This window comes from Elephas maximus, chromosome 21 (assembly GCF_024166365.1).
Source record: "Elephas maximus indicus isolate mEleMax1 chromosome 21, mEleMax1 primary haplotype, whole genome shotgun sequence".
NCBI classification, from domain to species: Eukaryota; Metazoa; Chordata; class Mammalia; order Proboscidea; family Elephantidae; genus Elephas; species Elephas maximus.
Genome location: NC_064839.1, coordinates 71,259,591 through 71,281,975, shown reverse-complemented (window position 1 = coordinate 71,281,975; position 22,385 = coordinate 71,259,591). Strand labels below are relative to the sequence as shown.

At 36.7% G+C, this 22,385-nt stretch overlaps 1 protein-coding gene across 2 annotated transcripts in view; it reads left to right on the top strand.

Annotated features, from left to right (window-relative positions):
- GLRA3 (glycine receptor alpha 3) overlaps positions 1-22,385 on the top strand; it is a 233,730-nt gene that overhangs the window by 93,159 nt on the left and 118,186 nt on the right. For both annotated transcript variants that reach the window (XM_049864199.1, XM_049864200.1), the window contains exon 4: positions 15,248-15,471. In XM_049864199.1, coding sequence (XP_049720156.1) covers positions 15,248-15,471 — 224 coding nt within the window. The remainder of the gene's footprint in view (positions 1-15,247; positions 15,472-22,385) is intronic.

The window sequence follows — 22,385 nt, the reverse complement described above, 5'->3', positions numbered from 1 at the left end:
AAGATTATTCCCCAGAGACATATCAAAAAGAAAAAAGAAAGAAAGGCCTTGCCTTCAAGTCAATTCCGATTCACAGCGATACCATAGGACGTAGTAGAACTGCTTCAGTAGGGTTTCCAAGGAGCGGCTGGTGGATTTCTATATTAAAATATAAATTAAGTTTTAAAACGTAATAGCGTGCCTCAGTGTGGAGAAAATTTTGAAAATACTAAAAAGAATTATTGGAGTAATTTATATATATAATCAGTTTTCCTACTGAGGACAAATATAACAACAAACAAAACAAAAATCCTCTGCTAATAACATATATTCCTTTGTTCTTCTTTACTAAACAATATCTTTTCTCCAAACACCAAGCTGCTAAGTGTTAGTTATTAAAATTGTGAAGAAAACTGTGAACAATAATAAGTTATATTTAAAAAAGTAGGTATATAATTAAAAATCTAGATATCTTTAATTAAAACACTTGAGGCAGAGATTGCTGCCAGAGAATGTGTTTACTTTGCTGATGTTTGAATTATGTAGATTCCAAATAATTCCTTCTTCCTTTGTTAATCCTATAACATTACTCCTAAATTATGTATAATATTAAAATAAGACCTGATTACAAGGAAGTCAATAGGTATACTCTGACAGTGTCAGGAATCACAATCATGAAAAGTATATTTAATGTTAAATAAAGCTGCTAGACCTATAAAAGAACATGTCCTTGAAAAGCAACATGCAAGATAAATTTTAATTAATAAATTTTAATTTTTTTTTACATTGCAAATTTAAAGTATCTATTTTTATGCTTGAAAGAAAAGAATAATCACTCTTCAATTAAAAATACCTTTTTCAACAATTCCACTCCTAGGTATATACCCAAAAGGCTAGAAAGCAGAGACTCAGACACTTGTATACCTATGTTTGTTGTAATACTATTTGCAATAACCAAAATATGAAAACAACCAAAATTCCCATCAACAGATGAATGGGTAAACAAAATGTGATACATACTGTCACAGATTGAATTGTGTCCCCCAAACCTATATGTCAACTTGGTTAGGCCATGATTCCCAGTATTGCGCAGTTGTCCTCCATTTTGTGATTTTTTTATGTGTTATAAATCATAATCTCTGCCTGTGGTTAAAGAGGGTTAGGGTGGGAAGTAACACCCTTGCTTAGGTCACATCCCCGAGCCAGTGTAAAGGGAGTTTCCCTGGGGTGTGGCCTGCACTATGTTTTATCTTACAAGAGATGAAAGGGAAGCAAGCAGAGCATGGGGGACCTCATACCACTAAAAAAGCAGTGCTGGGAGCAGAGCATATCCTTTGGACCTGGGATTCCTGTACAGAGAAGCTCCTAGTTCAGGGGAAGACTGATGAAAAGGACCTTCCTCCAGAGCCCACAGAGAGGAAAGCCTTCCCCTGGAGCTGATGCCCTGAATTTGTACTTCTAGCCTACCAGACCGTGAGAAAATAAATTTCTCTTTGTTAAAGTCATCCACTTCTGGCATTTCTGTTATAGCAGCACTAGATGACTAAGAGACATACATACAATAGAATACTACACAGCTAATAGGAGAAATGAAGTCTTGATACATGCTACAATGTGGGTGAAGCTGGAAGACATCATGCTGAATGAAATAAGTCAATCACAAAAGGACAAATATTGTATGACCTCACATATATAAAAAGATCAATGTATACAGAAAAACTTTATTAGTGGTTACCAGTGGTGGGAGGGAGGAGAAACAGGGGGTGGGGGAAAGGTTAGCAGTGAAGGAAATACCACTTTGATTAGGGGCGGGGTTGCACAATTGATTATTGTAACTTCTGTCAATAAGTTGTACACCTGTAAAACATTGAATTGGCAAAAGTTGTGAGATAGATATGTTTACAACAAGGAAAAAAAAAAAGATAACTGTTGAGTCTGAACCTTGAAAATCTTTCCAAACTAGGAAAATTGAGTGTGTAAATAAATACCAAGTGAAAGAAGCCAGGCACAAAAGGTCGTGTATTGTGTGATTCTACTTATATGAAATTTCCAGAGTTGGTAAGTCCAGAGACAGAAAGCGGATCAGTGGATGCCAGGGGATGGAGTCACCACTCGTCTGTCAGTTTCTCCTACTGTGATTGCTTGCGTGTTGTTTGATGCTGAAAGCTATGCAGTTGGTATTTCAAATACCTGCAGTGTTATTCAAAGAGGACAGGTTTCAGTGAAGCTTCCAAACTAAGACAGACTAGGAAGAAGGACGTGGTGATCCACTTCTAAAAAAACTGGCCGGTGAAACTTATGAATAGCAGCATAACATTGTCTGATATAGGGCCGGAAGATGAGGCACTCAAAATACAACTGTGGAAGTGCTGCCTTCTTAAAGAGTGGGCCTTAATCATGTGGATGGAGTAAAGCTTTTGGGACCTTCATTTTCTAATGTGCTATGACTCAAAATGAGAAGAAATAGCTGCAAACATCCAGTTGTAATCAGAACATGGAATGTACAAAGTACGAATCTAGGAAAATTAGAAGTTGCCAAAAATGAAATGGAACACTGGAAGATAAATATCCTGGGTGTTAGCTAAAATGGACTGGTATTGACCATTTTGAATCAGGCAATCATACGGTCTACAATGACGGGAATGACATAATATTGAAGAGGAACAGTGTCGCATTCATTGTCGAAAAGAACATGTCAAGATCTATCCTGAAGAACAACGCTGCCAATGACAGAACAACATCCATACACCCAAAAGGAAGATCAGTTAATACGACTATTATCCAAATTCATGCACCAGCCACTACCGCCAAAGATGAAGAAACTGAAGACTTTTAGCAACTTCTGCAGTCTAAAATTGATCAGACATGTAATTTTATATGCATTGATGATTACCAGTGATTGGAATGTGAAAACTGGAAATAAAGACAAACAACCCGTAGCTGAAAAATATGGTCTTGCTGATAAAAAGGACACCGGAGATTGCATGATAGAATTTTACAAGAGAAACTGTTACCTATTCATTGGAAATACATTTTTTCAACAACTAAAATGACAACTATACATGTGGATCTCACCAGATGGAATACACAGGAATCAAACTAACTACATCTGAAGAAAGAGACAATGGAAAAGCTCAATATCATCCATCAGAACAAGGCCAAGGCTAAGTGCAGAAAAGACCAGCAATTACTGATATGCAAGTTTAAGTTAAAGCTGAAGAAAATTAAAACTAGTCCAGGAGAACAAAAATATAAGCTTTAGTATATGCCAACTCAATTTGGAGACCATCTCAGGAATAGATTTGACTCATTGAACACTAAAGATCGAATATCAGATGAGTTGTAAGACGAAATCAAGAATATCATAAACGAAGAAAGCTAAAGGTCATTAAAAAGATAGGAAAGAAAGAAAAGACCAAAATGGAAGTCAGAAGAGGCTCTGAAACTTGTTGAAATATCTCAGTTGAAAAAGACGTTTACCTGTATTTGAACACTAAAGATCGAATATCAGATGAGTTGTAAGACGAAATCAAGAATATCATAAACGAAGAAAGCTAAAGGTCATTAAAAAGATAGGAAAGAAAGAAAAGACCAAAATGGAAGTCAGAAGAGGCTCTGAAACTTGTTGAAATATCTCAGTTGAAAAAGACGTTTACCTGTATTTTATCAGCTAGCCAAAGGCAAAAGAGTGTGTGTATTATAACAAGTTATAGATAGTATTGGGAGGAATGGGGATTCCAGAACACTTAATTGTGCTCATGAGGAACGTGTACACAGATCAAGACGCAGTTGTTCTGACAGAACAAGGGGGTACCGAATGGTTTAAAGCCAGGAAAGGCGTGTGTCAGGGTTGTATCCCTTGACCACACTTACTCAATCTGTATGCTGAGCAAATAATCCAAAAAGCTGGACTGTATGAAGAACGGGGCATCAACAACCTGTGTTATGCAGATGACACAACCTTGCTTGCTGAAAGTGAAGAGGACTTAAAGTACTTACTAATGAAGATCGGAGACTACAGCCTTCAATATGGATAACAACATAAAGTAAACACGAATTCTCATAACTGGGGCAATAAGCAACATCATGATAAATGAAGATTGAAGTTGTCAAGGATTTTGTTTTACTTGGATCCACAATCAACGAGTATGGAAGCAAAGCCAAAAAACCAAACCCATTGCCATCGAGTGGATTCCGAGTCATAGCAACCGTATAGGACACAGTAGAACTGCCCCATAGAGTTTCCAAGAAGCACCTGACGGATTTAAACTGCCAACACTTTGGTTAGAAGCCATAGCTCTTAACCACTATGCCACCAGAGTTTCCAAAGCAGGATTCAGAAAATCAAATGACATATTACAGTGGGCAAATCTGCTGCAAAAAAAAAAAAAAAACCTCTTTAAATGATTAAAAATCAAAGATGTCACTTTGATGACTAATGTGGGTCTGACCGAAGCCACGTTATTTTCTAACTCCTCACATGCATGCGAAAGCTGGATAATGAATAAGGAAGATCAAAGAACTGATGCTTTTGACTTATGGTATTGGCAAAGAATACTGAATGTACCATGGACTACCAGAAAAACAAACAAATATGTCTTGGAGAAAGTACAGCCCCAATGCACCTTAGAAGCAAGGATGGAGAGACTTTGTCTCATGTACTTAGGACATATTATCAGGTGGGACCAGTCTCTGGACATTATGCTTGGTAAAGTAAAGGATCAGTGAAAAAGGGAAAGACCCTCAATGAGATGGATTGATACAGTGGCTACAACAACGGGTTCAAACACAGCAATGGTGTGAGGATGGCACAGGACCGGGCAGTGTTCTGTTGTGTTGTACTTAGGGTTGCTATGAGTCAGGATCTACTCAATGGCACCTAACAACAACAAGAGGCTGGAGAAGGGGAGAATAGGGCTTTCTTTTTGGGTGTTCTGGAAATAGTGAAAATTTTCTCACAACATTGTGCATGTACAAAGTGTCACTAATGGTAAATTTTGTTATATGTGTTGTACCACATTTAAGGAATTAAAACACACATACATACACAGACACCTAATAAAATATAATACTGTTTACACCAGACATTCAAGGAAACACACTAGCTTCAAAATCTTCAAAAAAGTATTGTTTTATGACGCTATTACTCATTCTCTAAGCATGAAATGCTTGCTTGACTGAAGAGCATCCGTAGTGTTGATTGACAACAGGGTGTTCTAAAGTCTATTTCATACCTAATTTCCTTAAAGATTCAGTTTCTTGTGATCCAAGTCGTATATTCCAGTGGTGATACAACAATTGCTTAATGGAAGACAAAAAAAAAAAAAGTCATTGTACCAGTACCAGTACAAGGCTGTTTTGATTACAATAGCCATGTAATAGGTTCTGAGATCAGGTAGTACGAGGCTCCTACTTTGTTCCTTTTCTTTACTAATGCTTTACTTATCCCGGGGCTCTTTACTTTCCATATAAAGTTAATTCTAGTTTTTCCATTTCATGACATGAGGGACCTGCTTCACAGTTAAATCGTGTATACAAGACTAACGGGCATGCCAACCCAAAAGCAAAGACAAGAAGCCAGGAAGGGACACAAAAACTGGATGAATGGAAACAGGGAACCTGGGGTGGAGAAGGGCAGAGTGTTGACACATTGCAGTGTCGGCTACCAATGTCACTAAACAATATGTGTATTAACTGTTTAATTAGGAACTATTTGCCTAAGCCAGGAGGAGCATCTAAACTTCTTCTTCTACTCAGTGTAGTACAAAAGCGAATGAATAAAGGTTTAGAACTGACAAGTGGGCAGAAAAACAAGGCAGAAGGAAGTGTACCTTTTTTTCCTATCTGCCTGTTTGCTGGGGAGTTCCTGGGTGGTGCAAATGGTTAACAAGTTTGAATGCTAATCAAAAGGTTGGAAGTTCGAGTCCACCAAAAGATGCCTCAGAAGAAAGGCCTGGTGATCTAGGTCCAAAAATTCAGTGATTGAAAACCATATGGAGCACAATTTTACTCTGTCAGACATGGGGAAGCCGTGAGTCAAAGTCATTCAACAGCAACTCTTAACGGGTTTACGTGTTTGCTGGCTCAACTTGCAGTGAAGGAGAGATAGCATCTACCTGGTTGTCTATCCCAAATTGTGAGAAGGGTCACAATTAGTATACTGTTTACAGAAAAAAATAGTTGGAGGGAGGTAGGCTGACTCCACCACCCACTGCTCGGGAACCCTATGGGACAGTTCTAGTCTGTCCTATAGGGTTGCTATGAGTCGAAACCTACTGAATGGCGAGGGGTTTGGTTTTGGTTTTTGCTAGAAGTGAGCAGGGAAGACAGAAGAGAATGGCTGCATAAATGAGGTCTTGTGGAGCACTGCTATGAAGTACATTGAGGCAGAGGAGAGCTCATTACCGTACAACCAAAGAGCAATATAAATCACTATTTATGCACCTACTGGAAATACTGCCTCTGTACAGGTGCTCACCCCTAAAGTCATACTGCGCAAGCTGAATGAGCTGTATTAGTGGAAATAAACCTTTCAGCTTAAGGGAGAAATTGCCCGAGGACTGATTTTATCACTCCAGGAACTCTTACATTGGAGTGTAAGCATTGGATAGTGTTTGGTTAGAATATATGGCTTTTTTTGCTAGTATTTCAATCTTATATTTAAGTAGAAGTTACCGAACAAGACCTGCACAATGTTGTCGTATTGATTTAACACACGTTATGTTCTAATCAGTCTTGATAAATCTCATGAATTGTAACAATTCACATGAACTGTAACAACTAATATGTCCTTCAAATACTACTATTATAGCAAAATACTACTAATAATAATTCAATTTCTGAAAAATAGGATGGATTTTGTTTATGAGATCATTTTCTACATATTTTTTAAAGTCTACTTTAATCCTTGGGAATTTTTAATTTTGTGTTTTCAGAATTGGTATACAAAATTTTTTAAAACATTTTTTTAAATTTTAAAATAGTTCTGTCCTTTTCTAGGAGAATAATTAAACATGTGGATAATGGAGACTTCAGGGAGAGATTTGAAATAGCCTTTCTGAGTCTCTCAACAGTTCTTATAAAATGGCTTTCTTCCCTGTTGGTTTAGTAACTGAAAATTGGAAGACACTTTCCCAAAGGGCCATTATTACTAAAACAGTGGCCCCAGATGGCCACCCTCCTTATGGCAGGGTTGGTTCATAGAGCAGATGGTGCAGGCAACATGGGATGTTATGGAGATGACGTTAGGGGCAGTTATTCCACCACTGAGCATTAGTGTTCTGTGCTTGGTGATACATGGACACCTGTGTTGTGTGGGACTTCAGGATTAGAAAATGTTATAAAATTAAACCAGTGAGACAACTGTAAGGGAGTTTAGACTTTGTCCTTCTTTCTTTGAGAAAAGTAAATTACCTTCTGATCACTTTGAAATTTACCAGCATCTCTAATTATGACTCCCTAAGCAGAAAGCAGAAAGCAGAAAGGGATTCCCAGAGTGGCACTAATGGTTAAGCCTTGGACTTCTGGCTGAAAAGTTGGAGGTGCAAACACACCCAGAGGCACCTTGGAAGACAGACCTGGAAATCTACTTCTAATAGGTCCCAGTGCACACTTTGAAGACTCTATTCTGACGTACACGGGGCTGCCTTGAGTCGGAACGACCCTACAGCAGCAAGCGGAAGGGTTCGGAGACGTTCACATTTGGTATCCATCCGGTGATTTTGCCTTGAATGTTCTGCCTTCTCCAGTGACCGGCAAAAAATCTATTGTTCTAGAACCTTCTTCAAAAATGTAAAATGATAATGTATGCGAATAAATTTTAAAAATATGTATTAGTTGGCAGTACTGCTCTAACAACAGATTTAGTGACTTAATACAACACAGATTTATTATCATTCTGGAGGTAAGAAGCTCAAAATAGGTCTCATTGGCTAAAATGAAATTTTCAGCAAAGCTGCATTCCTTCTGGAGGCTTTTAGGGGAGAATCCATTCCACTGCCTTTTCCAGACTCCAGGGTCTGCCCACATCCCTTGGCTCATCCTCCATCCTCACAGCCAGCAATGGCTGACCAAGTCTTCCTCACATCACAAAACCCTAACACTGACTCTTCTGCCCCCTTCCTGCATTTAAAAGGACCTTTGTGATTACATTGGACCAACCTGGGTAACTTCAGCTCAAGATACTCAACTTAATCACATCTGTAAGGACTCTTTGCCGTGAAAGATAATATATTCACAGTTCTGGGGATTAGAATGTGATATCCTTGGGGGCTATTATTTTACCTACCACAGCATCATATAGGATCTGCTAATGATAACATATGTTGAAAATTATAAAATACCTTACAAAAGGTATATGCATGGCAAAACACTACAATGTATAGGGTATTTTCAGTAAACATTATTCATTTCATATTTGGTATTAATATTTAGGTATGTTGTTGTTGTTAGGTGCCATCGAGTTGGTTCTGACTCATAGTGGCCCTATGCACAACAGAGCGAAACACTGCCTCGTCCTGCACCACCCTTACAATGGTTGTTATACTTGAGTCCATTGCTGCAGGCACTGTGTCAATCCACCTCATGGAGGGTCTTCCTCTCTTCTGCTGACCCTGCAATTTGCCAAGCATGATGTCTTTCTCCAGGGACTGATCCCTCCTGACAACATGTCCAAAGTATGTAAGATGCGGTCTCGCCATCCTTGCTTCTAAGGAGCATTCTGTTGTACTTCTTCCAAGACGGATTTGCTCATTCTTTTGGCAGTCAATGGCATGTTCAATATTTTTTGCCAGCATTACAATTCAAAGGTGTCAATTCTTCTTCTGTCTTCCTTATTCCTTGTCCAGTTTTCACATGCGTATGATGAGATTGAAAATACCATGGCTTGTGTCAGGCACACCTTAGTCTTCAAAGTGACATCTTTGCTTTTCAACACTTTAAAGAGGTCTTTTGCAGCAGATTTGCCTAATGCAATGTGTCTTTTGATTTCTTGACTGCCGCTTCCATGGGTGTTGATTGTGGATCCAAGTAAAATAAAATCCTTGACAACTTCAATCTTTTCTCCATTTATCATGATGTTGCTTATTGGTCCAGTTGTGAGGATTTTTGTTTTCTTTACTTTGAGGTGTAATCCATACTGAAGGCTGTACTCCTTGGTCTTCATTAGTAAGTGCTTCAAGTCCTCTTCACTTTCAGCAAGCAAAGTTGTGTCACGTGCATAACGCAGGTTGTTAATGAGTCTTCCTGCAACACTGATGCCCTGTTCTTCTTCATACAGTCCAGCTTCTTGGATTATTTGCTCAGCATAGAGGTATGTTGAAGGGATACAACCCTGACACACACCTTTCCTGACTTTAAACCACTCAGTATCCCCTTGTTCTGTCTGAACAACTGCCTCTTGGTCTATGTAAAGATTCCTTATGAGCACAATCATGTGTTCTGGAATTCCCATTCTTCACAATGTTATCCATAATTTGTTAAGATCCACACAGTCGAATGCCTTTGCATAGTCAGTGAAACTAGTAGTCTCTGCTTTCAGCCAGAATCCATCTGACATCAACAATGATATCCCTGGTCCCACATCCTCTTCAGAAGCTGGCCTGAATTTCTGGCAGTTCAGTTAGATCTCCTTTCTTGGGAATAGGCATAAATATGGATCTCTTCCAGTCAGTTGACCAGGGAGCTCTCTTCTGTATTTCTTGGCATAGGCGAGTGAGCACTTCCAGTGCCGCATCCGTTTGTTGAAATATCTCAATTGATATTCTGTCAATTCCTGGAGCCAGTATATTGGTAAATACATACATAAAGAATATTTGTCAGTGATGAAGTATAAATTAACATCAAATAAGAAGATAACATAAACACTCCAAAACCATCATCTATCTTCAGAATTAGAAAATAACAATACTAAAATCTTTATAATCCACTCCAATTTCTCCCATTCTCTTAAAATCTCCCATTTCCCTAGGTAAAAACTGTCATGAATTTTGTGTTTGTAATCCCCTTGTTTGCTCTGACTGTTTTATACTCATTATACATATGTATATATATATAATCCCTAACAGATAGATAATGTACATATATAGACACACAGATACATATTGTTTTTGAATTTTACCAAAAAGGTGTCATAACATAACTTCTGGACTTGCTTTTTTCACTTAATTTTGCAATTCTAAGATTCATTCATATTGGTGCAAATAGTAGCATTCAATTTTGTTAACATATTATAACTATCTATTTTCTTGCTGATGGATATTTGAATTGGTTCCAGTTTTGTTGTTGGTGTTGTTATTGCTATAGCTAACAGTTCTGCTAGAAATATCCTTGCATATGTCTTGTGGTGCATATGTGTAAGAATTTCTCTAAGGTCTATGTTTAGAAATAAATATTTTGTATCTTGAGTACTTACACAAATTTACAATGCGATGTCAATTTTTTTTTAATTGCATCTGTTTCTCCTTTCAACAGCAGGATATAAGAGATTGCTTTGCTCTATATTCAAGCCAAATTCTGACATCACCAAACTTCTTATTTTTGACACAGCAGTGCTCATAAATTAGTATCTTATTAATGTCTTAATTTGCATTTCTTTATTCAGTAATGAAGTTGAATTTTTTTTTTTAGATAATTTATTAGCCATTTGTGACCCCTGTCCTAAGAAATACCTCTTCATTCCTTTGATCATTTCTCTACTTAGTTGTTTATTCATTGGTATGAGATCCTTTATAGTTTGGTCATAATCATTTTTTATATCACATCATCCTTATTTTCTTTTGGATGACCTCTTTTTACATAGCCTTTATTTAAAAAAAGGGGGGGTAATGGTTAAAAATCAGTAAAATTCATATTTTTATGTATAGTCTTTCCATGCTCCCTGCTTTTATTCCTGAGTGTTCTATTTACACACCTCTTTTCTCACCTAGACTATTAGCGCCTAGGAGGCAGGCACGACGCGTTGTCCTTTGCTATAACCTGGACTTTATAACCCTCAGCACCTTTCCTGTTACACAGAAGGTATTCAATAAATAAAAATAAAATACATAATGAACTAATCACTAAAATATAGAAAAATTTAGGTACTAATCATACAAAGACACAATGATTAGCGGATTTTGTGTCAAAATATTTACAGCATAAATTATGATATGTCCCCAATGTTTGTCTGGCTAATATATTTTCATTTTGAAGACCAAGATCTGTTATGCATTCCTCAGGGAGTCTTCCTGACCTTTCATCTTTGATCTTTCTTAGCTACTCCTTCCTGTGTTTCCAGAGAATGTGGCGTACGCTTCCAACATAACTGTTATAACATGGAAAGATGGTCATGTGTCTGTAATATATCCTCCACAATACAACGAGCAATTTTACTGAGGGGATTGTCTTTCGATTTCATATCACCAGCACTAAACTAAATTCAGGCTGACAGTATGTGCTCAAGAACATGTTTTGAATGAATTTAAGAAAATTTGAAAGTATAAACATTGATTCATTTTTTGTAATTTTATTTCTGTAAAATACATACAATAAAATTTTTTCCGTATTAAGGAAAGGTGATCAAACAGAATACATAAATTATCAAAATATCATTAACATCACATGTTAGCAAAATTTTGCTGATGAAAATTAAAAAATGGCTGCAATATTACATCAACAGGGAACTGCCTGAAGTTCAAGCCAGGTTCAGAAGAGGATGTGAAATGAGGGATATCATTGCTGATGTCAGACAGATTTTGGCTGAAAGGAGAGAATACCAGAAAGACGTTTACCTGTGTTTTATCAACCATGCAAAGGCATTTGGCTGCGTGGATCATAATAAATTATGGATAACATTGCAAAGAATGAGAATTCCAGAACACTTTATTGTGCTCATGCAGAGCCTGTACATGGATCAAACGGTAGTTCTTAAACAGAACAACGGGATACATACAGGGTGGCTTAAAATAGGAAAATTTGTACAGCAGGGTTATATTCTTTCACCTACCTTATTCAATCTATATGCTGAGGAAATAATTTGAGAAGATGAACTATATGTAGAAGAATGAGGCATCGAGACTGGAGGAAGGCTCATTAACAACCTGAGATATGCAGATGACACAACCTTGCTTGCAAAAGTGGGATCATTTGAAACACTTACTGCTGAAGGTAAAAGACTACTGCCTTCAATATGGCTTATACACCTGAACATAAAGAAAACAAAAATCCTTACCACTGGACCAATAAACAACGTCATGATAAAGGGCCAAGAAACTGAAGTTGTCAAGGATTTCATTTTTCTTGGACAGACAATGCCCATGGAAACAGAAATCAGGAAATAGAGGGACATATTGCATTGGGAAAATCTGCTGCAAATGACCTCTTTAAAGTGTTAAAAACAAAAACATCTCTCTAATTAATAAGGTGCACTAACATGCACCTGATCCAAGCCAAGACCTTTTAAAACACCTCATATGCATATGAAAGCTAGACAATGAAAAAGGAAGACTGAAGAAGAATTGACACATTTGAATTGTGGTGTTGGCGAAGAATATTAAATATTGAAGATACTATGGATTGCCAGAGGAATGAACAAATTTATCTTGGAGAAAGTACAGCCGTAATGTTCCTTAAAAGCAAGGACGGCAAGACTTTGTCTTGCTTACTTTGGACTTATCTTCTGGAGGGACCAATCACTGGTTAATGGATAGTGGTGGTGGTATGATGACGCGGAGAGTTTAATTTGTGCCTCTGATTTGGCAGTATATCCTGGAGGCTGAAGGTCTGAAGCCAGAACCTCGGGTTCTGAATTAGAGCTCTGCTACTTGAAAGCTGTAATCTTGTTGAAGCTACAAAACTTAACTTTGCCCCAGGTGCCACATCTGTAAAACTAGGCAAATCACAGCACCTACCTTATAAATTTGCTATAAGAGTAGTAGGAATAATCCATAATGTGCCTTACAGCATCTGACAAAAGGTGCCATGTCAGTATGAGCAAATATTTACTATGATAGATGAGGGTTTTACACACACACACACAAACGTGTGTATGTCTGTGTGTATATTTATATATGTGATAAAGATAAAAAATGTAAAAGTATGTCAATGCTGAAACTAGAAAAGCTAATACATAGAATTCATGATATAATGAATTATCTCTAATTAATGAAATAATAAGCTTGAGAGTGGAGTGGTTGTTTGGTGGTAAAATTCTCTCCTGCCATGCAGGAGACCCGGGTTCAACTCCCAGCCAATGTACTTCATGTGCACCCACCACCCATCTGTCAGTGCAGGCTTGTGCGTTGATATGATACTGAATGGGTTCCAGTGGCACTTCCAGGTTAAGATGGACTAGGAAGAAAGGCCTGGAGAGCTACTTCACAAAATCAGCCGGTGAAAATCCTATCTGATCTGCCACAGATCGTGGGGATGCCACAGAACTGAGCAGCACATATGTATGGATGGATATATATATATGTACACATACATACACATACATATTATACATATATATATAATTACTTTGAATGGAAATCATCAATCAGTTAACTTTCCTGGCTGGTATTGTTGTAACTTGTCTTGCTTCAGCCTATGCCTGCAGATAAGGCCAAGGGAGGTTGACGTTTGTCCAGTGCAATTCCTTTCGTGGTAGTTTCTGAAATTCCTTTAGTGGTAGTTAGGGCTGAGGCACGCAGAGCAGAAGGGCAAAGGAAATTGGACCCAACCACCATGAGTTCATGGTGTGCTTCATGGTCCTCTGAACTCTAGGCTAAGAGAGGATGACCTGTCCATGGCTGGTAGAAGCTTGTTCCACATTCCTGCTTAAAATTTCTGCAGACCTTTGTGGCTGGTGAGATTTCCACATTATCCTTAGCTTTATGATAAAAAAGCTGAGGTGAACTCTGCGACTCCATTGTCACTTTTGGAGATACATGGGGCACCTAAAAACCAAAAAAAGAAAAACAAAAAAACAAACCTCTTGCCGTCGTGTCGATTCTGACTCATAGCAGCCCTATAGGACAGAGTAGAACTGCCCCACAGAGTTTACAAGGAGCGCCTGGTGGATTCGAACTGCCGACCTTTTATTGGTTAGTAGCTGTGGCACTTAACCACTGTGCCACCAGGGTTTCCATGGGGTACCTAGCAAGCAGAAAAAAATATATTACCTGATATATAACTTCAGTTACAGCTAGAAGACAGTGGTCTCACTGCAGAAATATTGGCCAAAGGGTCTATATAGATTTGTAACATTCTTTACAAACTATAAATTTGACCTACCTGTGAGATAAGCAGTACACCTGGCCTGCTATTAGAAAATCATTCTTCGTGATTGCTTGTTTACCATATTCTGACAACTTGTAAGTTGGTAGTGAAAGAATAAAAAAGTCAATAAATATAGGTGTTCAGTTTCTCTGAATATCTCCAGCCTTGACTATTTTTCATGGAAATAATTCTTTCTTAAAATTTTTTTAACTTTACTCCTGCTTATAATGAACTCTAAGTATTTTATTTGTTGATTTCAAAAATCTAAGGGGAAAAGTATATGTATAAAGTCATATATAGTGCTTATATTCATATACTCTGTACACACAAACGTACATGCACCTGGTTATCAATCTTTGTCATTGTATCATTAATCCAAAAATTGTGAACAAAAGTTTGGTTGAAATCATTGGCTCCTTTGTTTTTAAAATTGAATAAGAAATACTTAACTGGGAAATACCACTAGCCAAACTTTCTTTATGGATGGTTGGCAATAATGTTCTTTGTTATTCTAAAATCGCCCTTTATTTTTCCCAAATCATCTATTTCATAGAACTCACATGCTATATTAGCTATAAGAAAATGGGTTTTCATTGTGAAGAAATATATATGTCGTTTTTATGGCACAGAAAGATTACAAGAAAATTTCACTAAATGCATCCCTGGATGCTACTGCCGATCTACTAAAAGAAATGATACTAGAAAATAAACTCAAAGGTGAAAATATTTTATTATATGTGCCTAACAGCAATCCAATATTTTATTCTGGGAAACCAAGAGAGTAAAATTTGAATGGAACAGTAAAATATAGGCACTTTTTTTTTTTTTTGAACTATATAGATTACTGAAGACATGGGCAGTGTCTTAGAGCTACAGTGGCTCTTGTAGGTGGAAGTGAGTGATGATTGTGGAATATGGAGAATTCACCACAATGTCAGCAAATTTCCTCATAATTCAGAAAAGCCCGAAGGATAACTTATGAGATCCTAAATGTTATAAAGCAGGTGTTTCTTTCTTTCTTTTATCATAGGATTACAGAGTAAATATCTTCCTTCGTCAGAAATGGAACGATCCTCGCCTTGCATATAGTGAATACCCTGATGATTCTTTAGACCTAGACCCTTCCATGTTGGATTCCATTTGGAAACCTGATCTGTTCTTTGCCAACGAAAAGGGCGCCAACTTTCATGAAGTTACAACAGACAACAAATTGCTAAGAATTTTCAAAAATGGAAATGTTCTTTATTCAATAAGGTGAGTCATAGACTTAAATTCCTGATTTCAGTGAAATGGTGTGTTTAGGGTTACTTTATTTATTTATTTTGGTGAAAGTTTTGAAATTTGTAAGCAAGTACTATCATTGTTCCACTTAAGTTCCTTTAATATACCGTTCCCCAAATATGTCTGATCAAGGAATAATTGTGTACTCTTGTTAATAACACAGACCAAAGTCCCAGATTCAGGAACTGCATAGTAATTCCTGGATATACGCTCTTTTAACAAGAGACCCAGGTCATTAACCAGGTTGTTAGGAGGCTTAAAGTAAAATTGAAAGGCAGCTGAATCATACATTGTGATTATGTTTTTATGTATGCGTACCTCATTTAAATATTTATAAGTGAAGTAATGCTTATATTTATCTATGTGATTTTCATTTTACATAAATTATTTTTCACGTATATTTATGTTTTATATTTCTTTTGGGTCTGCAGCCATTTTTCACCTTATCTGTCCAATTTCCATCCTTTGTAACATGGTACAACTAGTAATTTATTGATAAACTTTGAAAAAAAGAGAGCAGAAGAAATAAATCACAGTAATATATAAAAAAAAATGATAACAATCAAAAGCTTTATCCTGATTCCTGGCAAAGATCTGATTTATATTTCAGTTATTCACTTTATATTTCTCAGAAGACAGTGCAGCATTTAAAAATGAATACTAGAACATAACGATAATTAATACCAAAACATAATCACTAATTTCTGGCCCTTTGAGCTCAGAAACTAATTCAGCTTGGGCTGTTCATGAAATATCAAAAAAGTGCAAATTCAGTAAGTAGGTCCTTAGAGTTACATACTTCGATGATTTGTGTTACATCTGAAAAACCTTCTAACATGGAATGATTATCTTAAAGCTATCATAAGGATTTTCCTAATTCAGTTGTGAAAAACAGGACATCAGGTAAGAATTCACATCATTTTTCTTAAGGCAAGGAGAATATGCTTTGTTTAAAAAAAAAAAAAAAATTGCCGTCAAGTCAATTCTAACTCATTGCAACCCTATAGGACAGAGTAGAATTGCCTCATAGTTTCCAAGGAGCAAAAGGTGGATTTGAACTCTCTATAAAACCCTGGTGGCGTAGTGGTTAAGTGCTATGGCTGGTAACCAAGGGGTCAGCAGTTCGAATCCACCAGGAACTCCTTGGAAACCCTGTGGGGCAGTTCTACTCTGTCCTATAGGGTCACTATGAATCGGAATCGAATTGATGGCAACGGGTTTTTGGAAACCGTGGTGGCGTAGTGGCTAAGTGCTACGGCTGCTAACCAAAGGGTTGGCAGTTCGATTGCACCAGGCGCTCCTTGGAAACTCTGTGGGGCAGTTCTACTCTGTCCTATAGGGTCGCTATAAGTCGGAATCAAATCGATGGCACTGGTTTGGCTTTGGTTTGTTATCTTTTGTTAGCAGCCAAGCTCTGAACCATTATACCACCAGGGTTCCATGCTCTGCTTAAAACAGGCCAATGTTTTAAATATTTATATCATCAGTCATGTGTTTTAAAACATATCATGATGGACTTAATATTAAGTCTTCAGGCTTAAAATGAATTCCTTATACTTTATCTCTCTTGTTACTTCCTTTTTTGTTCATTTGGTTTCTCATAAAGAAAGGAAATATTCGATATTGAGTTTGCGTGCCAAAAATCGGGGATAGTTTCTACTTTTGTCAGGTAATAGACTTAGGTAGAAGGAATGAGATAAAAATGTTTACTCTTACTTGCTTACCGATATTGGAAACCCTTTTTTTTTTGCAAAGCGGTTTTATAAATAATAGTAATCCTTTCATCTCAAAATATTGTGTCTGCTTTCACATTTTTTCTATTTCACATGAACAAATTTTCTTTCAATAAATTTATTACTTCCAAGAGTAACAAGATGGTATTACTCTGCAGTGAATTTCATTTTCATCAGATTTCTGAAAAAAACTAACACATCTGTTAATCTTGAGTGATTAAGTCACTAAGAACATATAGCATGGTCCCAACATATGTCCACCAAACAAAAGAACTGCAAAGTATGTAAAGCAAAAACCTATAGAATCGAAAGGAGAAATAGACAAACCTAAAACTACAGCTTGAGACTTCAACGCAACTCTCTCAACAATTGATGGAATAACCAAACAGAAAAATCATCGAGGTACAGAAGAACCCAGTAACACCATCAACCAACAGGATCTAATGGACATTTCTGTAACATTCCACCCAATCACAGCAGAATGTACACTCTGCTTAAGTGCCCACAGAATATACACCAAGATAGGCCATATCCTGAGCCATAAATGAACTTCGAAATACGGAAATGAGTTTAAGTCCTACAGAATGTGTTCTCCAGCCACAAGGGAATCAAACTAGAATTTACTAATGAGAGATAACAGAAAAATCTCCGGTCACTTGGAAACTAAACCACACTGTTCTAAATAATCCATGGGTCAAAGAGGAAATCTGGGGTGGGGGAGGGGATACAGTAAACTGAATAAAAATAAAATTAAAAAATACAAATTTGTAAGGCATAGCCAAAGGAGCTGTGGTGGGGCCAGGGTGGGAAGTTATAGCAGTAGATGCACACACTGGAATAGAGAAGAAGTCCCAAATCAAAATCTAAGATCCCTCTAAGAACCTAGAAAAAAAATAAAAATAAAAATAAACCAAAAAAAAAAAAGGCAGAAAAAAAGAAAATAATAATGATACAAACAGAAGCCAACAAAACTGTATTCACAAAAGTAGAGAAAATCAGTGAAGCAAAGAGCTGATCCCTTGAAAATGGTAATAAAATGGATGCAATTCTAGCAAGACTTCCAAAGAAAAAAATGGAGAAAACAAAAATCACCAACATCAGAAATGAAACAGGCAGCTTCATAATCACTGTATGCCTTAAAGACATCAAAAGGAATATGAGGGAATACCACCCAACGTAAAACAGATAATTCGAGTAGCCTTATAACTCCTCGAGGAGCCCTGGTGGCACAGTGGTTAAGCCCTCAGCTTCTAACCAAGAGGTCAACCGTCAGAACCCAGCAGCCGCTCCGAGGTAGAAAGATGTGACAGTCTGCTTACATAAAGATTGACAGGCTTGGAAATCCTATGGGGACAGTCCTACTCTATCCTATATGGCCGCTATGAGTCAGAATTGACTAAACAGCAAATTTTTTTTTTTTTTTTAACTAACCAGCTGCCTTGTGGAGACCTCATGTGTGTCAGACCAGAACTGTGTTCCATAGGGTTTTTAATGGCTGATTTTTCAGAAGTAGGTCCCTTTCTTTCAAGGTGCCTCTGGATGGATTCAAGCTGCCAACCTTTTGGTTAGCAGCCGAGTGCATTAACCATTTTCATGCCCCCCCCAGGCTACCTATAACTAGTAAGAATATTGAATCCATAATTTTAAAACATTCACAAAAGAAAGAAATCTCCAGTCCCAGATGGCTTCATGGGAGCAATCTGCCAGTTGTTAAAGAAGAATTAATATCAATTCTATACAATCTTTTCCAGACATTAGAAGAGAACACTTCACAATGCATTTTATGAAGCCAGTATTATACTGATATCAAAACCAGAAAAAAGACAGTATGAAAAAAGAAATCTACACAGCAATATATCTCATGAAATTAAGAACAAAAATCTTTAACAAAATTTTAGAAAATAAAGTTCAGCAATATATTTTTTTAAAAGTTAAATATCATGACCAATAGGGACTTATTCCAATGAGTACAAAGGTGGTTTGGTATCCAAAAAATTAACCAGTGTGACCTACTATTCTAACATACTAAAAAACAAACAAACAAAAATCACATGATTATCTCATTGACACAGAAAGTCATTTGAAGAAATTTAATACCCATTTTAATTCTCAGGAAAAAGGAATAGAGAGAAACTTCCTCAACGTAAAAAGAATAACTACAAAAAATATTACAGCTAATACAAAACAAAAATCTTGCTGTCATAGCCACCCTATAGGACAGAGTAGAACTGCCCCATAGGGTTTCCAAGGAGCGGCTGGCGGATTCAAACTGCTGACCTTTTGGTTAGCAGCTCAGTTCTGACCACTCTTCCACCAGGGCTCCATGCTTATACAGCTAACATTAAAATGAACACTTTCCCTCTAAGATCGGGAGCAAGGCAGGATGTCTGTTCTCTCCTTTTGTATTCATCACAGTGCTGAGTGTTCTGTCTAGTGCAACAAGGCAAAAAGGAAACAAAAGATACAAAAATCAGAAAGAAAGAAAATTGTCCCTATCTGGGTGACAGCAATGTATATATAGAGAATCCAAAAAACTACAAAAAAAGAAAATAGTCTTAACACCAATAAGTGAGTTCATCAATGTTGCAAGGTCCGAGATAAACATCAAATACTATATATATATTAGCAATGAGCATGTAGCCATTTATGGTTGCTCAAAAAACAAAGATGGAAATCTAACTAAACCTGTACAGGACTTTCATACTAAAACTACGTAACACTAATGAAACAAATGAAAGAAACTCTAAATAAATGAAGAAACACAGCATATCCATAGACTGAAGACTCAACATAGTAAAGGTCTCAATTCTCCACAAATTGATATACACATTTAACACAATTTCTATCAAAATTCCAGCAAGATATTTTGTAGCTAAAGACAAGATTATTGTAAAATGGAAATGGAAATCCAAGGAACTTCAATAGTGCAAAGAAATTTGAAAAAGAATAATAAAATGCTGAGAAAAACATTCTTACCTATTTCAAGACTTGTTGTATAGCTACAGTAATCAAGCATGCATGGTATTGGGGAGGCACAGACACTTAGATCAAATATGCAGAAACATACACAAATATGCCCAAATGATATTTGATAAATGTGCAAAAGTAGTTCAATGAAGGGAAAGCGGTCTTTTAACAAATGGTTCTAGAGAAAGTGGACAGCCACCGGTCACTTTTTTTTTTTTTAACCTAAATCTTACACCTTTCCAAAAATCAACTCAGAACTAATCAGAGATATTACATTAATGTAAAACATGTAAAAATATAAAACTTTTAGAATAAAATGTAGAAAACCTTTGGAATCTGTGGCTATGTAATGAGTTAGTTCTTGAAGTTGACAACTAAAGAATGATCCATAGAAGAGGAAATTGATAAACTGGACTTCATCAAAATTAAAAACTTTACTTAACAAAAGACCCTGTTAACAAGATGAAAATACAGGCTACAGAGTGGGAGAAAATATTTTCAAACCACATACTCAACAAAGGACAAGTGTCTAGATTATAAAGAGTTCTCAAAACTCAGTAGTAAAATAACAGAAATGCCAAGTAGAAAATGGGCAAAAGACATGAGACATTTCCCTGAAGAAGATATACAGACTACTGATAAAAACCAAAACCAAACCAAACCCGCTGCCATCGAGTTGATTCTACTCAACGGAGCCCTGGTGGCTCAGCGGTTAACAGCTACAGTGAGTTACGCTGCTAACCAAAAGGCTGGCAGTTCAAATCCACTAGCGGCTCCTTGGAAACCCTACAGGGTAGATGACTGAAAAGCACTTGAAAAATGTTCAACAGCATTAGCCATTAGGAAAGTGCAGTAATTGCACAGCGGGAATTTATATTAGAGAAACGAAGATTTGTGTTCACACAAAAAAACTGTATATGACTCTCTATAGAGGCTTCATTGGTAATAGCCAAAAAAATGAAAATTCTCAGATGTCTTTCAACAGGTGAAAGGTAAAATAACCTGTGATGCATCCATACTATGGTACTGTCCTCAACAATAAAAAGGAACTATTGATAAACTCATTAACCTAGACGAATCTCTAGAAAATTATATTGACTGAAAAAGCCAGTGGCTTCATACTACATGATTCTATTTATATAATCTTCTGGAAATGACAAAATTATAGAAATGGAGGACAGGTTAGTGGTTTCCTAAGGTTAAATAGGGAAAGTGATTGGAAGTTAGGTGGGTATGGCTATCACAGGGCCACAAGTTTCCTTTTGGTGGGGGAAATATTCTGTATCTTGATTATGTCAATATCAGTATTCTTGTAATATTGAACTACAGTTTTGAAAGATGCCACAATTGAATGAAACTGAGCAAATAGTATGCAAGATCTCTCTGTATTCTCTCTTACAACTACATGTAAATATGCAAATATTTTAAAGTAAAATGTTTAATTTAAAAAAGTATAAATATATACTTTCTATAAGTAATTTTAATATAGCTTAATTGGGTATTCTTATGGTCATGGTGCATAATTTGTTTAAGACTGAGATTTCAGGTATATACCCATGCATTTATATCAATATAAAAAATTGATAGTATGCAATAAATGAGATAATAGAAACTAAGGGAACATATTCAACATTCAATTAACTGTGTTAGAAAAATTGGCTATTCTTTTTCTTTTTCTTAAGTTGGTAACTTCACATCATATACAAATTAAACTCCTCAAAAAACTAAAAATAGAGCTAACATATGACCCAGCAGTTCTACTCCTAGGTATATACCGAAAAGACTTGAAAGCAGACACTTAAAAAGCGACTTATACGCCAATGTTTGTTGCAGCACTATTCACAATCGCCAAAAGGTGGAAACAACCAAAATGCCCATCAACAGATAAATGGATAAACTAAATGTCCTACATACATACAATAGAATACTACTCAGCCTGTAGGAGAAATGAAGTCTTGATACATGCTACCGTATGGATGGGACTAGAAGACATTATGCTGAGTGACATAAGTCAATCACAAAATGACTGGATGGCAACAGGTTTGGTTAAGGAGCCCTGGTGGTGCAGTGAATAAAGCAAGTAGCTGCTAACTGAAAGGTTGGCAGTTCAAAACCACCAGCCACCCCACGAGAGAAAGATGTGGCAGTCTGCTTCCACAGAGATTTACAGTCTTGGAAACCCTATGG